At 37.8% G+C, this 14,694-nt stretch overlaps 1 protein-coding gene across 1 annotated transcript in view; it reads right to left on the reverse strand.

The window, feature by feature from the left end:
• Nucleotides 1–12,793: 12,793 nt before the first annotated feature.
• Nucleotides 12,794–14,694, reverse strand: part of LOC126488560 (mas-related G-protein coupled receptor member B2-like) — a 36,863-nt gene continuing 34,962 nt past the window's right edge. Inside the window, exon 2 of the mRNA XM_050122106.1 lies at nucleotides 12,794–14,123. Within this exon, the coding sequence (XP_049978063.1) occupies nucleotides 13,136–14,123 (988 nt within the window). The 3' untranslated portion in view covers nucleotides 12,794–13,135. The remainder of the gene's footprint in view (nucleotides 14,124–14,694) is intronic.

Genomic DNA, 14,694 nt, shown 5'->3' on the forward strand with positions numbered 1-14,694 from the left:
TCTATGAAGGAACATGGTACTTTTATAACACCAAATACTCTGAACCAAAACAAATACCCTCAACATATATTAACTGAAACACTAGACTTTTGAAATAAAGAATAAAGCAAGAATATTATGAGCTGAAAAAGAGAAAGGTCAGGTAACATATAAAGGCAGATGCATCAGAATTATGCCCGACTTCAAAATGGATATTCTGAAGTTTAAGAAGTCCTGTAGAGATGTTTTTCATACATTAAGAGACCGCAAATGTAGATGCAACTTTCTGTTTTGCCTGGTTCTGTGGTTGCAAAGAACTACAGAGTTTTATATTATTTATAAGTTGTTTGGCCTATAAGATCAGGCTTATTATTATTTAGCTCTTATAACTTATTTAACCCATAATTCATATCTATATTTAGCCACATGGTTTGGTACCTTTTCTCAGAAAGGCATTTTCAATTTGCTTCCTTTACATCTTGTTAGTGACTGACTCTCTGTCTTTCATCTTCTCAGAAATTTTCTAGTCTTGTGCTACCTATGCTTCCTGCCTGACATCTGGCCTTTCAGTGCTTTATTAAACCAGTATGAATGACAAATCTTTAGTATATGTGAGCAATATCCCAAAACATTTACCCTCTCTTTTTTAGAAAACAAATCTGTATCTAATGTCATTATCTGATTATCGAATGTATCTCCTGACCATTATCCATAGGAACATATAACCAATAAGCTAAACAAAAACAAACATACCTAATCTATTTTGGATTGTGTGCATAAATTTCTTATCTACTTCCTGTTGATTGGGGATGCTAGAAATCTTTGGGGAACCCTGGGAAAATTTAATATTCCCTGAAGCTGTGTTGTAGATGAAATTCATGGGCTTGGCCAACATCACCTTCATGGTCACTTATTACACCTGAACATGTTGTAGATGTTCATAGGAAGCTCAGTCTCCTCCTAAAGGAGACATATCTTTGATGAGAAGTAAAGAACATTTTCTCTAACTTTAAGAACAGGAATTTAGAATGCATGCATGAGTTCCTCCTGTCAGGAAGAATTAAAACCAGTTAGACAGCTATTAGATAAAAACTCCATTACTGTAGCATTTCTCTGGCTGTATCTTCTGCCTTGTAGGCTTCATAATTGGGTAGGACTATTAGCTGAATTTCTCTTTCATAAATTTACACACCCCTTTCTAATGCTATAAGATCTAGTCATTAGGGAGAACCCTTCCAACTCAGTTCCAGCTTGATTTTCAATGCCCTATGTCTGAAATATATGAAGTTTTCCAATAGGGTCTTAACTTCATGTTTGGGCAGCAACTAATGGTAATGTCAATAGCCTATATTATTTTGGTAGTCTCATGGACCACCAGGGCCAATTATTCAAAGAGAGGCATTACATGCCTGGAACTAGGATTTTTGATAGATAGTCTGATGTTCTTGACAGGAGCAATATCATCCCATACAGTGGAACTCCATTTAAATAAGCCTATTTAGAATGATAAAGTGATAATTATTTTTTGTCTTTTCAAATATCCATAGTGCTTTTTTTATCCTCCCTCTATCACTCTCCATTTTCTCTACAATTGTTTTTTCATCCACACTTAAGTCTTCTATTTTTTTTCATTTCCTCTTTTTTTTAAACTTTAGATGTTTTTTTTAAAAAATATTTATTTATTTATTATGTATACAATATTCTGTCTGTGTGCATGCCTGCAGGCCAGAAGAGGGCACCAGACCTCTTTACAGATGGCCATGTGGTTTACAGAGCCATCAGGAACTTTGGAAGAGCAGACAATGCTCTTAACCACTGAGCCATCTCTCCAGCCCCTTCACTTCCTCTTTATAGGACCTCTGTTCTACACCCCACCTGTCTTAACTCCCTTCTCTTCCATAATGGTGTGGTTTCTTTATACTACTCTGGTTTGTGGATCAGTATTGGTCAATACAAACCTAGACATATCTTGAAAGAAGTTCTCCCAAATGGGGAATTAATTTTATCAGTCTGTCTTATAACATCACTGGGGTAATTTTCTCGATTAATCACTAATTTACGATGGCCCAACTACTATGGACATTGCCACCTCCAGTCAGAGGGCCTTGGGTTATATAACAAAGGAAACTGAGAAAGCCATAGAGAGTTAGCCAGCAAGCAGCATTCCTTCAGGCCTTCTGTTTCAGTTCTGAAGTGAAGTTTCCTGTCCTGAGTCCCTGCCTTGGCTTCCAACAATAGACTAGACGCAGGATATGTAAGCCAAATACACACTACTTTCCATGTTACTTTTGGACATAGGCTTTATCACAGCAATAAAAAGCACACTAGGACATGTTTCTTCTGTGGTTCTTTCAGGTTATATACTCAGATATAAAGATTTGGAGATAGGATACACAAATATGAAATAACATGTAGTGTTTAGCTTTCCTGATCTGTACTATTTTATAGTGTTCTTCTATCAAGTTTACTCATTTACTTCCAAATTTCATGACTTCAATTTCTTACTACTTAAACACTCTCCACTTGTACTTTTTCTATTCTTTAGTTGAAGAACATTTAGGGTTTTTTTCAATTCCTAGCTCTTGTGAATTGAGAGTCAATGCACATGACGGGGAAATTATCTGTGGAGTAGGATGTCAAGTCCTACAGGAATGTGCCAATGAATAGTTTCGCTGAGCCATACAATTGCTTACTTTCAGGATTTTGAGAATTCTCCACAGTGATATCCATAGTGACTGTTTAATGGTCGCACCATGACAGTGGGCAACATTTTACTAAACTCCATTCCATTCTCAAATTCGTTTATTCTTTCCACTGCCCCAATAGGTAACTTTTATTTTTTAAGAAGAATAATTCTTGAGTTTTTTTCTTTAGATATATGTCAGAAATTCACTATTTAGTATGTCATTCAAAATGTCAAGTAGGTGTTTGTATTTGTTACAGTTTCCCACAGAAAGATAAGCATCTTTCTAGAACCAAGGTAGTCTCACACATGTGGCTCTGTACAGCTCTATAGTCAAAGAGATTGGCAATATTCCTGGACATGAGAATACGCTCTGAGCATAGATTGGTCTAGGTTCCCATATCAGACAGAAGTCTGAGAGTGAGCCCAAGCTTGTCTGACTGTGAACTCACAGCCCATCACAATAAGCATAGAATGGAAATGCATACTGTGTGAGGCTAAGCTGTTGAGACAGACTTGTGACCACAGCATATTTCAGTAAAGACTGCTTCAGATAGTTATCTGAACTGTGTCCTTATGAAATCCTCTAGACTATAGTACAGATCTTCCCAGGATAAGGATTTATCTACTTAATACAAAGTTCTAAGAGAAAGAGTCCTGCTTCTTAACACTTATAAATTAGGCCTTACCACATACTATGTTGTGAAAGATTTCGGTACTATAAGTAAAGGAAGTGCCTTTGGATTCCTAGACTGATTTAAGCAAAGTGGCACCGAATCCCAAAGCTTTAAGGATTTTCAGAACCTTAGCATTGTTCCAAAGCTTAAAGCAGACCTGTGATGATGAACATCAAAATATTGATCTGTATCACTGGAGCAGAGTTTTCAGCTTGGTTCAAAATACTTTTAGAGTTTTGTATATGACCATTGCCTTGGTGATTGTTGTGTTACTCAAAGATGGAGGGTATGTGATGGATATGCTCCCTTGGACACCAAGACTACTAACAAGCTTATGTGTAGCTGAGCCTCATAATCACAGCAATATGCAATTTTTTTGCAAGGGACCATGTGCCTACAATGTGATTGGCAGTGATGTAGGCAGACACTCAATCCTGTCCACTGTGTGCATAGGTCTCATTTAGATGCTTCCTTATGCAACTCTATCTCTAGTCCTGATCTGTCTTCACAGTTTCTCTTCTACTAGTGTGAGACCATTTTCTGAAAGACTTGACACTGATCTCTAAGCAAAACTCTCTGCTGTTCTCCTTGTCATCTGCACAGCAGGTCAAGTCTTACTCCTGCCTTAGTCTGACCCACACCATTGGAAGATGAGAATTAAAGAGAGATGTTTCCTTTTTGTTAGTGCTGCTCTAGTGACTCTCCTGTGAACATAGATTTGGAGGTCGTCAAGCAGGGACTCCATTCAACATTGAACTTCACAAAGCAGATCTGGTAGTGGCATTTGAATCAAAGCCTAGACTTAATTTTCTGTCAGTTCCCCAAGCTTGTATTCCTGTACAAATCATAGTGGTCAGAGTTAGGAGAAGTATTGCAAGCTACCCCTTTCTATCCATCTTCATTAAGGTGCCCTACATTTTAATAGTAATATGATGAGAAACTTAGATTTTTACCCATTTCCTTAGCTCTTATTAAAAGCTGTGCATCTTCATGTGACAATGAAAAAAATGGTAACTCACAATCATACTGATCAAAGAAAAAATACTGCTCAACTCATTTTTATTAACTTCAAATACTCATTGAAAACTCTAGGTTGATAAATAAAAGCTTAAAGTTTTAAATTTTTATTTTGTGTATGCTTTTTTATTTTTTAAATTAACCATGTAGATACTGTAAGTAAAGTTTGGAGGTTAAAAGTTTACCCTCAGGACTTAATTCTCTAGTGATACCTCGTGAAATCAGGAGGTAAAACTTTGTTCATCAGGCTGGATGCAAGATTATCTGCCCTCAGCCATCGCAGAAATAAACATTTTGAAGAATATTATGCCAGGGCAAAAAATGTTAGGTTTTAGTAATTCCTACTGCCAGTATCCTTTAAGTTACCCACCCACTTTGGCATGGCCTCTTATACTATATATACATACCTAATGTAAAGCACGTGTCTGGCTTCACTTCTGGCTGTGGGATTTTGTTGCTGTTCCCCATTGCAGCAGAGGATTGTGATTTGTGAGTCTACCCTACATAAATAACCATCTATTATATTCAGTTCTGAGCTAGTGTGAGATTTATTTTAAACATCCTTCCTTATCTGGCACCACACATGGATGCAAACTCCACACCTACTTGTGGATTGGCTAAAAGGCCTAAATAGTCCAAAGCCCAGAAAGTATTCTAACCCTACCTGCTTGTCTTGTTTTTACATACTAAGTGTTTGTTTTTTTTTTGTTTTTTTTTTTTTTTTTGTAAAACTCCTGGCACAGTGGAGCATGCAGTGAGTTGGAAATTTCCCAAGCAAGCACTCTACCCTGACCCCTACTGCCATGTTCCCTGCCACATGGTGACTGAGGTAGCTTTCAGTTTGTACTCCCAGCTCCTGAGTTCTGAGCTTCTTGCTCCATGTATGAAATTGATTTAATTGCTTTTAATTTGTCAATCAAAGCATATTTCTCAGTATTTAACCAGCACCAAAGCAAAGGAAACCAAAGCCAATCAGGGCTGTTCACCACACCAGTTGTGCCTCTAGTTGTGACTCTGCAACCACGACACCAGCTGGATGATAAAGATTATTACAGCTAAAACAATTTACTGGATTTCATAAAAGGTAATTAATAAATCAATAAACTTGAAAGTTATATAATGGCTGACAACATTACCATTGAAACTTTTAGTAACTTTTTCCTTAATACTATGGATTGTATTCTGCAAGGCTTATATGGCTATTGTGATACATCCATTTATTGGATATTGGAACTCAGTTTTTTTGTTCATATTATATTCTTAATTTGATAACAAAGCCAAGAATGAGGCACTTTTAGAAATGATACAGTCTTTACGGACTAATTATGTACATTTAGCTGACAGAATTAATATCATTGAAAACCAAAAGTTATCTGAAAAAATTAATACTTTTGAAAAGTGTAACATTAACTTGACAGACAAAATTGAAACTGTGGGGCCCAGCCATGATAATCTAAGTCTGGGCAGAAAGGAAGTGCTTTACTTCCTCCAACTATTATCACCTGGGACTCTGGCAATTGATAAATTTAGATGGAGTCTGGAGTATGAATAGTTTACCCTGAGACAATGCCTGGCAGGCTGAGATTACCTGACCCCCAACCAAGAGCAGACCATTCAAAAGAAATTCCTGGCATTCCAAGCACTGTAAATAGAAACACCTGCCAGCACTTCACCAGGACACCCCTAGAAAAATGTCAGCCAATCAAGGGTCCTGAACCTCAACGACCCCTCACCCCCACCTTTACTACTATACAAACCCAATTCTGTATGAGCTCTGGGCTCTCTGGATATTCCAATATGTTGGACATGTGGGGAGACAGAGTCTGCAAACTGGTTTAAAATAAAGGCTCTTTGCTTTTACATATGAGACTCGGTCTCCTTGTTGGCTTTCATGGGGACCCACGAATTTGGGCAAAACAAGTCCATATCAAAGGATACTGAGAAATCATCTGAAAGAATTCATACTGTTGAATTTGACAATAAAAATTTATTTAAAAAGTTATGATAGTTTAAAAGATAGAGTATCTTTCCAGGATGGCAATCTGCATGCTATCCAAATAATGTCCAAGGATGAGGTGTTATCTTTAAAAGAAAAACTTCAGACCTTGGAATCACATGTGCAGAATTAGAACTAGAGGTTAGGTGTCTCATTGAAATCACTAGAAGTATATACAGTCCAGGAGATTCAGGCTTTACAGAAGACAGTAGTAAAAATATTTGAAATGATTGCAGAAATTATTGGAACTGATGAGCAGGGAAAGAAAGTACAAGGACAGGAATCAACGTCACCACTCTGATGGAGCATCAAGTTCTAAAGGCCCAAAAGGAGCCCAAGAAGGTAGATGGATTTCTATAGAGGTTTTTCTTGCCTCAGAATAGACACTTTTTATTCATCCACATGGCTAAAGAATTACCTGGCATGCAGAATCTAAGTGGAAAGGAGTTGAATACTCAACTAGAAGTGAGAACAGCATCGGTCTGAAGCATCAGTCACGTTTCTCTAGTTCTGCACTGTGACTGGTTAAATAAAGACTTGAAAGAAAACCTCAATGTCTCTTATCCTCTCTCAGGACCCCTTGTCTTTTTTATTCCCTGCACTCAACAAACTTTGCATCTCTATTTATGAATGTGGTTTTGTTCATGTCCCCTTTATTCAATTCAATGCGCTATAAATTCTACACTTGTCTGGTGCTTGTGGCTGTAATCACAGCCTCAAGTACATGAGCATTACAGAGTGTGAGACTTGCATAGAGATGTTGCTGAGATCACAAGGTCTAGTGCAGGTTCAATAAAAGCTTCAGTCTCTAAATTTATCCATTATACTGCATTGAGAGATATTTCCTGTGTTGTGATCCTAAGAAAAACATTAATATGCATGTAAAATGTGACTGTCAGGCAGAGGCTTATACACACTCCCTATTTCCTTTTGACGTCTGACTTCTGTTTCTAAAACATAGTAATTTTTAAAGTTTAAGTTCTAAAAAATGATCTCAGTTCTCAATCTTTCTTTACACTGGATGACAGCATTGGCTTCATGTTGAGAACGGAGGTGGATAGAAGTTTTTGCAAATACTCCCTGGGTCCTGATCACTGTGTGAGGATTCCAGATTCTTCTTCCTCAACCAGAATGCTGATGCATGCATTTCAGAGTCAGGTGGGACCAGGGAGACAAGAGAAGTTCCCTCCAGATATGTCAAGGCCTACCAAACTACTTCTCTCCTTTAGATCACTCTTCATATGTATAGAAATATACCCTGTCATATAATTTATTTAAAACATTTATGCCTATGCATTCCCATTTAATTCACTTCCTTCTAGTACTATGTATCATTAAGATCATTCTACATAATTGACACTACATAAGAAGACACACTAATACTGACAAAATATAACAGGAAAAACAAGTTTGTCACTGAGATAGGGAAAGTTCTTAGAAATGCAAACAGTGTGCAGGCTCCAGAAAGACAAAATCCTTTAATTTTCCATCAGTGTCCGCTATTTTATCTCATAGTCTTCTGCTTCCTGACAAAAGGTACCATGTCACATGGGTTCTCAGACAGATTGAATTCTCATTTTACGTATGTACAGGCACACATTCACAGTAGTCAGGAACATGGCAACTTGGTGTTGTGTTTGTTATCTTGATATACTTTTATTTATCTCTCTTTTTTCTTAATGTCATTCGATCTCTGTTTTTCTCTACCTGTCTCTACCTGTATGTCTCTGTGTATCTGACTCTCGTTTTGTGTGTGTGTGTGTGTGTGTGTGCATGTGTTTTAGGCTATGAATTACCAGTGCCACAGAAAACCTGCCTAGGTTAAGTGGTATTACCTTCTCAACATACTTCTACAACAACCACAGAGTACCTACAGACAATCTGAATTCTCATAACTTCTTTTCAGCTTGATTTCTCCATATAACATGTCCAAAATATATGGAGTTTAAAAATGGGGTCTTACCTTCATGCTTCAAGGAGCAATTTAGGGTAATGTCAATAGCCTATATTAGTTTGGTAGTCTCTTGGATGGCCAGGGCCAATTATTCAAAGAGAGGTATCACATGCATGAAACTGGGATTTTTGATAGATAACAAGTGCTTATTGACAGGAGCAATATCATCCTATACAGTGGAACTCCATTTAAAACAGCCATTTGATTTTCTTTGTCTTCACCTTATTATTTAGCTTCTCTAGAATCATGAACTGTAGGTTCAGTGTCCTTTGTTTATGACTAAAATCTACTATGAGTGAGTATGTACCATATTTATCTTTTTGGGTCTGGGTTATCTCACTCAGTATAGTGTTTTCTATTTCCACCCATATGCATGCAAAATTCAAGATGTCATTGTTTTTGTTTTTGTTTTTTTTTTTTTTTTCTGCTGAGTGGAACTCAAGTGTGTATATGTGCCATGCTTTCTTTATCCATTCTTCCATTGAGGAGCATGTAGGTTGGTTCCAGGTTCTGGCTATTATAAATAGTGCTGCTATAAACATAGTTGAACAAATATTTTTGTGGTATTATTGGACATCTCTTGGGTATATTCCCAAGAGTGGAATTGCTGGATCCTGAGTTAGGTTGCCTCCCAGTTTCCTGAGAAACTCCCACACTGATTTCCAAAGTAGTTGTACAAATTTTCATTCCCACAAGCAACAGGAGGATGAGTGGATCCTCCTTGAAACTGGAAGCAGGTAAAATCACCGTGCAACATTTGGGTGCATAGGGGTGCAGGTGGGGCGGGGAGAAAGGGAGAAGGGGATAAAAAAGGGAGAAGGGGAGGATTGGGGAGTGCTTGTGGGAGTGTGGTGGTTGAGATGGAGGAAGGGCAGATGTGGGAGCAGGGCAGAAGATATCTTAATTAAGGGAGCCATTTTAGGGTTGGCAAGAGACTTGGCTCTAGAGGGGTTCCCAGGTGTTCAAGGGGATGTCCCCAGCTAGGTCCTTGGGCAGTAGAGGAGAGGGTGCCTGAACTGACCTTTTCCCATAGCCTCACTGATGAATATCTTGAATATCACCATAGAACCTTTGTCTGGCAATGGATGGAGATAGAGACAGAGACCCACATTGGAGCACTCAACTGAGCTCCCAAGGTCCAGTTGAAGAACAGAAAGAGGGAGATGAGGAAGGAAGTCAGGACACCGAGGGGTTCATCCACCCACTGAGACGGTATGACTGTTCTAATGGGAGCTGACCAAGGCCATCTGGACTGGGACTGAACAAGCCATTTTGAAACTGCATTCCTGCTACCACTGAATTAGTAAGACCTCTCTTAAAAGAGCGACAGCATGCCACCTCAAGCAAAGCCCATTTGGGAAAAAAATGTGGCTAAACTTTGTTTTTTAGTGTCTAGAATTTCTTTTCAAGCCCTTTCAGGTTTTATATGGATTTAGTCCACAGCATTGGGTGCTAATTTGCGGGGGGAGGGCCACTTGTTGTTTCCCAGCTACCCAGCTAGCTTAGATCCAAAATAATCACACAGAAACTGTATTAGTTAAATCACTGCTTGGTCCAGTAGTTTTAGCTTCTTATCATCTAATCTTATATTATTTTAACTTACTTTTATTATTCTGTATATTACCACCTGGCTGTGGCTGACCAGGTAAGGTTCCCAGTGTCTGTCTCTGGTGGCTCCATGGCTTCTTTCTAACTCTGCCTTCTTCTCCCATGGTATAGGCCAAGCCAGTTTATTCATTAACCAATAAATGCAACACATAGACATAAGGACCTCCCACACCATTTGTATCAAAGCCTAGATTTAATTTTCTGTCGGTTTACCAAGCTTATAGTATCCCAGTACACAACATGGTGGGCAGAGTTAGGAGAAGTATTGCAAGTAGCCCCTTCCTTTTTACATACATTAATGTACCATGTATTTAATTATACTACAATGAGAAACTTTACTTTTTTTTTTACCCATTTCCTTAGCTGTGGTTAATAGCTGTGCATCTTCATGTGACTATAAAGAAATAATCACTCAGAATAATACTGAGCCAAAATACTGTTTTACTTCTCATTTTTATTAATTTCAAATAGGCATTGTAAACCGTAGGTGATACTTAAATGAATATTTAAAATGTTAAACTTTTATTTTCTGTATGCTTGTGTATTTTTATTAATGCAACCGTGTAGATACAAAGAATAAAGTTTGGAGGTCAGAAGAGCTAATTCTCTAGTGATACCTTATGAAATCCAGAGGTAAAGTTCTGGTAATCAGTCTGGATGTAATAGTTTCTGCCCTGAGCCAGCCCATAAATAGATATTGTGAAGAATATCATGCCAGGGCCAAATATGTAGGGCTAATAATATTCAACTGAGACAAAGAAGAGCAAGAAAGATTGAAATGAAAAAGATCATAATACTGAGTAAGGGTGAGAATATAAATCATTGTTCATGAGAACCTGTGCTCAATACCCACAAATATGAATATAAATGAGTGAAATGTCCAAAACACATAAGAGCTGTGTTTATTTCAATAATAATCTACCTTCATAAGTATGCATTTAAATATGAATTGTCTAATATGGAAAGTAAATATAGAGACTTGTGGTACATTAAACACAAGGACCAATGGGGTTATCTAAGAGGTTCCTAACACATACAGGGTATTCCTCTTTGCTTCCCTCCAAGAGGCACAAGTTTAGACCTTATTCCTGAGGACATAATGCAATATAGAAACACAATCCAGAGGCTCTGGAGTTGGAACTGAATCGAATTCCTCTTTTTCTGAGAACTATCCTTACACAACAAAAAGGAAATATAAAAAATTTAAAAGTCGAGGAGCAGTCAATTGTTTAATTCACGTATAAACGATAGTAATGTCCAGCATGTCATGATAATCATAAGGATAAATAGTGGTACTCACACCTAGGAAATGACAAACAGCTTTCAATTACACTTAAAATGAGCTCATTTCATAAATGAAATCATGTCTAGTGCTGAAACCTAGCCATCGACACAGGGCTACCCAAGTAATTGATCTTGGAGGAGAACATAAAACCACCATTGGGCTGAAGCAGAAAAACTGTTAGCTACAACCTAGATTTTTGTGCTCATATGCATTGTTAAGTATAGTTCCTACCCCTCATCAAAGACACTTCTTTTTGTTACAGAGACTGATACAGAAAACCACAAGCAATCAAAATACAGTTGTGGAGGTCAGATCTTGTACATATGTCTAAAATTCAATTTATGCACCAAAGACTTTGGTATCATTAAATAACATGTGAGGTGGGTGGAAGAAAGCCATTTAGAGCAAGAGGATCTAGAAGTTTGTTGTGAGATTGTGTCTTTGGGTAATATCAAAGCTACACCTATAGAGTCTCACCAATGTGTATTACTAAATATGAACTGAACAAAGACAAACTAGATGGGGATACAATCACAAGGCCTGGATCCTACAGAGAAAACTACAGATAATTAAGGAATGTTGAAAGTGGGAGAAATAGTCTTCCCCTAGAAAGAGCACACCAGCTGCCTGTAAAGTGTCAAGTATGAAAGCAAGTAACATAGACAGGCACAATATTATATTATATTATATTACATTATATTATATTATTATATTATACATATGATGTATGTTTGTTCAAATGTAACAATCATTCTTCGACGTGCATACCAATATTTTTGTTACAGTCTTCCAATTCACAATCTAAATTTTAATTCAGGATAGAAATTTGTATAGTGCTGACATCTGATCCAAAGATTTATGATTGAGTAGGAAATGGATAAAGCAGAGTAAGGGACCTTCTGGGTCTTTATTGATTCTCAGTCCTCTACTCAAAATTACTTAACAAAATATTTTGGGTTTTCCCCTTTTATATGTCCATATTATGCTCTCTTAATAATGCTTCATTTGAAATTATCACATACCTGAGCTTTAAAATTGGGACAGCATTTTATAGAAAAATGTTACTAAAATAAGCATAATTCATAATATAGCATAAATTTGAAGCATGGTTGATTTCAAGGGAACCTGCTCTAAAGAATTTTTTGGAAATTTGTCTTAAAGAATTAGGCATTCAGGGAGACGTAGATCATGGCAAAGAAGAGACGAAGAGAAATGAATTGACCAAGGAATGCTAAGAAAGGCCTTGTGAAGGGAACCTCAGATGACATTCTCCCTCTCCCTTCAGATGTGCATGGATGTTAACAGATCTCAATACAGTTCCTGACCAGACTCTTCCAATGTGGAAAAAGACAGATACAGTGAATTTGAAGGCAAGGAAATCACTTGGTGAGAAGAGATTTAAGACAGACTTCTCTTGAAAATGCATATTTGTTTACTAAACAATTTATGTAAGAAAGAATATAGCTACATAGATTCTTCAAAACCTATAGACATTAATAAGAACTGGCATTGTAAGAAATATCTGTTTAACTCTTGAAACAATGAAAAATGCTGTGAAAAATTTTAGTAAACTATAACAATTATTTAACTTCTATAAATTTCAGTGCATAAGAAATGTAATCCATTTCTGCATTTTTTTATGCCTTATGATGAAGGAAAGATTTCTCATCAGTGGGAGCAATCCATGTACCCAGAGCACATATAGGGAGTCCCTTGAAATGGACTTGATGACCCCCTGTGTAAGACAACTTCAGATATGATGCAGTCAGCGCTTCCATAAAGTTTTCGGTCACTCTACTTCCACACAAAAGGTTGTTCTTTTTAAAAATTGATTGAATTCAGGTGACAAACTGAACAAGGTTGTGAAAATAATTCGCACATATGAGAAAAAATCTTTCTCTCAAAACTGCTTCTGTCTCATCAGAGCATCTCTGCACTACAGTGGTTCACGTTCCTCAGTCTTTCTTGGACAGGCCCTCTCTCCACCTTCATTCTCAGGAGTGTCCTGCAAGGCTCTCTGAAGTAACAGCTTCAGAGACTTCGGCTGGAACCTGCGGTGCCTGATGGAGCCAATGAGGAAGTAAATGATGGGGTTGGCACAGCTGTTAACACAGGATAGGAGTGACACAATATTATTATCAAGATTGCAAATTTTAGCATAATCCAAATCTCCAAACCATTTGACTAGGTGATAGTAGATGCCCAAGGGGAAACCAAAGATCAGGGAGAACAGCACTGTGAGTACAATGATCACACACAGCCTGGTCACAGGGATCCGCTGTGAGCCACAGAAGATCCTCACCAGCAGGGTGAGGCTGGACACACAGAGTACCACAAATAAAACAATTAACCAGGAAGCTGTGAAGTAATTTAATGTCTGACACTGAAAAGAGTCAAGATTATTAAACAGAAAGCCACACGCTGCCCCATGCAGGAGACTCAAGAGCAGGGACAGAGCCCAAAGCAAGGCACATGTGACAGCTGATGTGTACCTTGGGCGTTGGCAGCGATACCAGATGGGCCACAAAACAGACAGGCAGCGCTCAACACTAATGGCACTAAGAATGCTGAGGCCAGAAACATAAGCAAGTTTTTTCACAACAAAAAGAAATGAGTAGACATAGATGGAAATGAAGGGGAAGGTGGAAATGAAAAAAAAACTCAGGAACAGAAAGTCAGCCATAGCCAGGTTAAGAATGTACACAGAGAAGGCATTCCTGCACAATTGGAAGCCCAGAATCCACATCACTATGGCATTTCCTGCTATCCCAACCAGGGCAAAGATGATGAAAAGATAAAATATAGATTGGACTATGATTTCACAATGTGAAGAAACATTGTAGGTGCTTCCATTTAGTGCTGTGATGGTAGTCTCCCAGGTTGAGATGTTGGAATCCTTGCTTAGGAAATCTCCGCTAATGCTCCTAGAACAAAAAATAAAAGGACATGAGCACATGCTTTGTACTCTGACACCCAGGACTACCCTGCTCTTTGGTAATGACTGAGCTGGTTCATGAGGAGAAGAAACAGGATTGGGTAGATTAAATAATTCATCAAATCAAATACTTCTGAAGCCTTAATTTAAATCCAGTTTGTATTTTTGGGCTATGTACAACCCATGCCCTGTACTCATATAAGAGTAGATGATCATGCAGTAGAGATATTCAGTGTCACTGACCACATGAGAATAAACAGAACAATGAAGTCAAAATTCCATCTGTCCTAAAACTGGTCCTTCCCTGGTACAGAAACTTGAAAGCCAGAAGCATGACCATCCACTAGTCTCAGTCTTGGCAGGGAAGGCTGTCAAATGGGAAAACGTGGAAATCATGAAAGAGAGATGAAGGAAATGACAAATTTTGCTAAGACCAGTATGAAAAGAAGCAAACCTACAGACAAAGCTAATAAGTCTCCATTTCAGATTTGAAACTAGAAATCATGAAAGTCTTTGAAAATATTAAGTATGTTGTTTGTTGCTATATCACAATTATATAT

Source organism: Alexandromys fortis, unplaced genomic scaffold (assembly GCF_014885135.2).
Source record: "Alexandromys fortis isolate MF-2015 unplaced genomic scaffold, M_Fortis_MF-2015_v1.1 scaffold_170, whole genome shotgun sequence".
NCBI classification, from domain to species: Eukaryota; Metazoa; Chordata; class Mammalia; order Rodentia; family Cricetidae; genus Alexandromys; species Alexandromys fortis.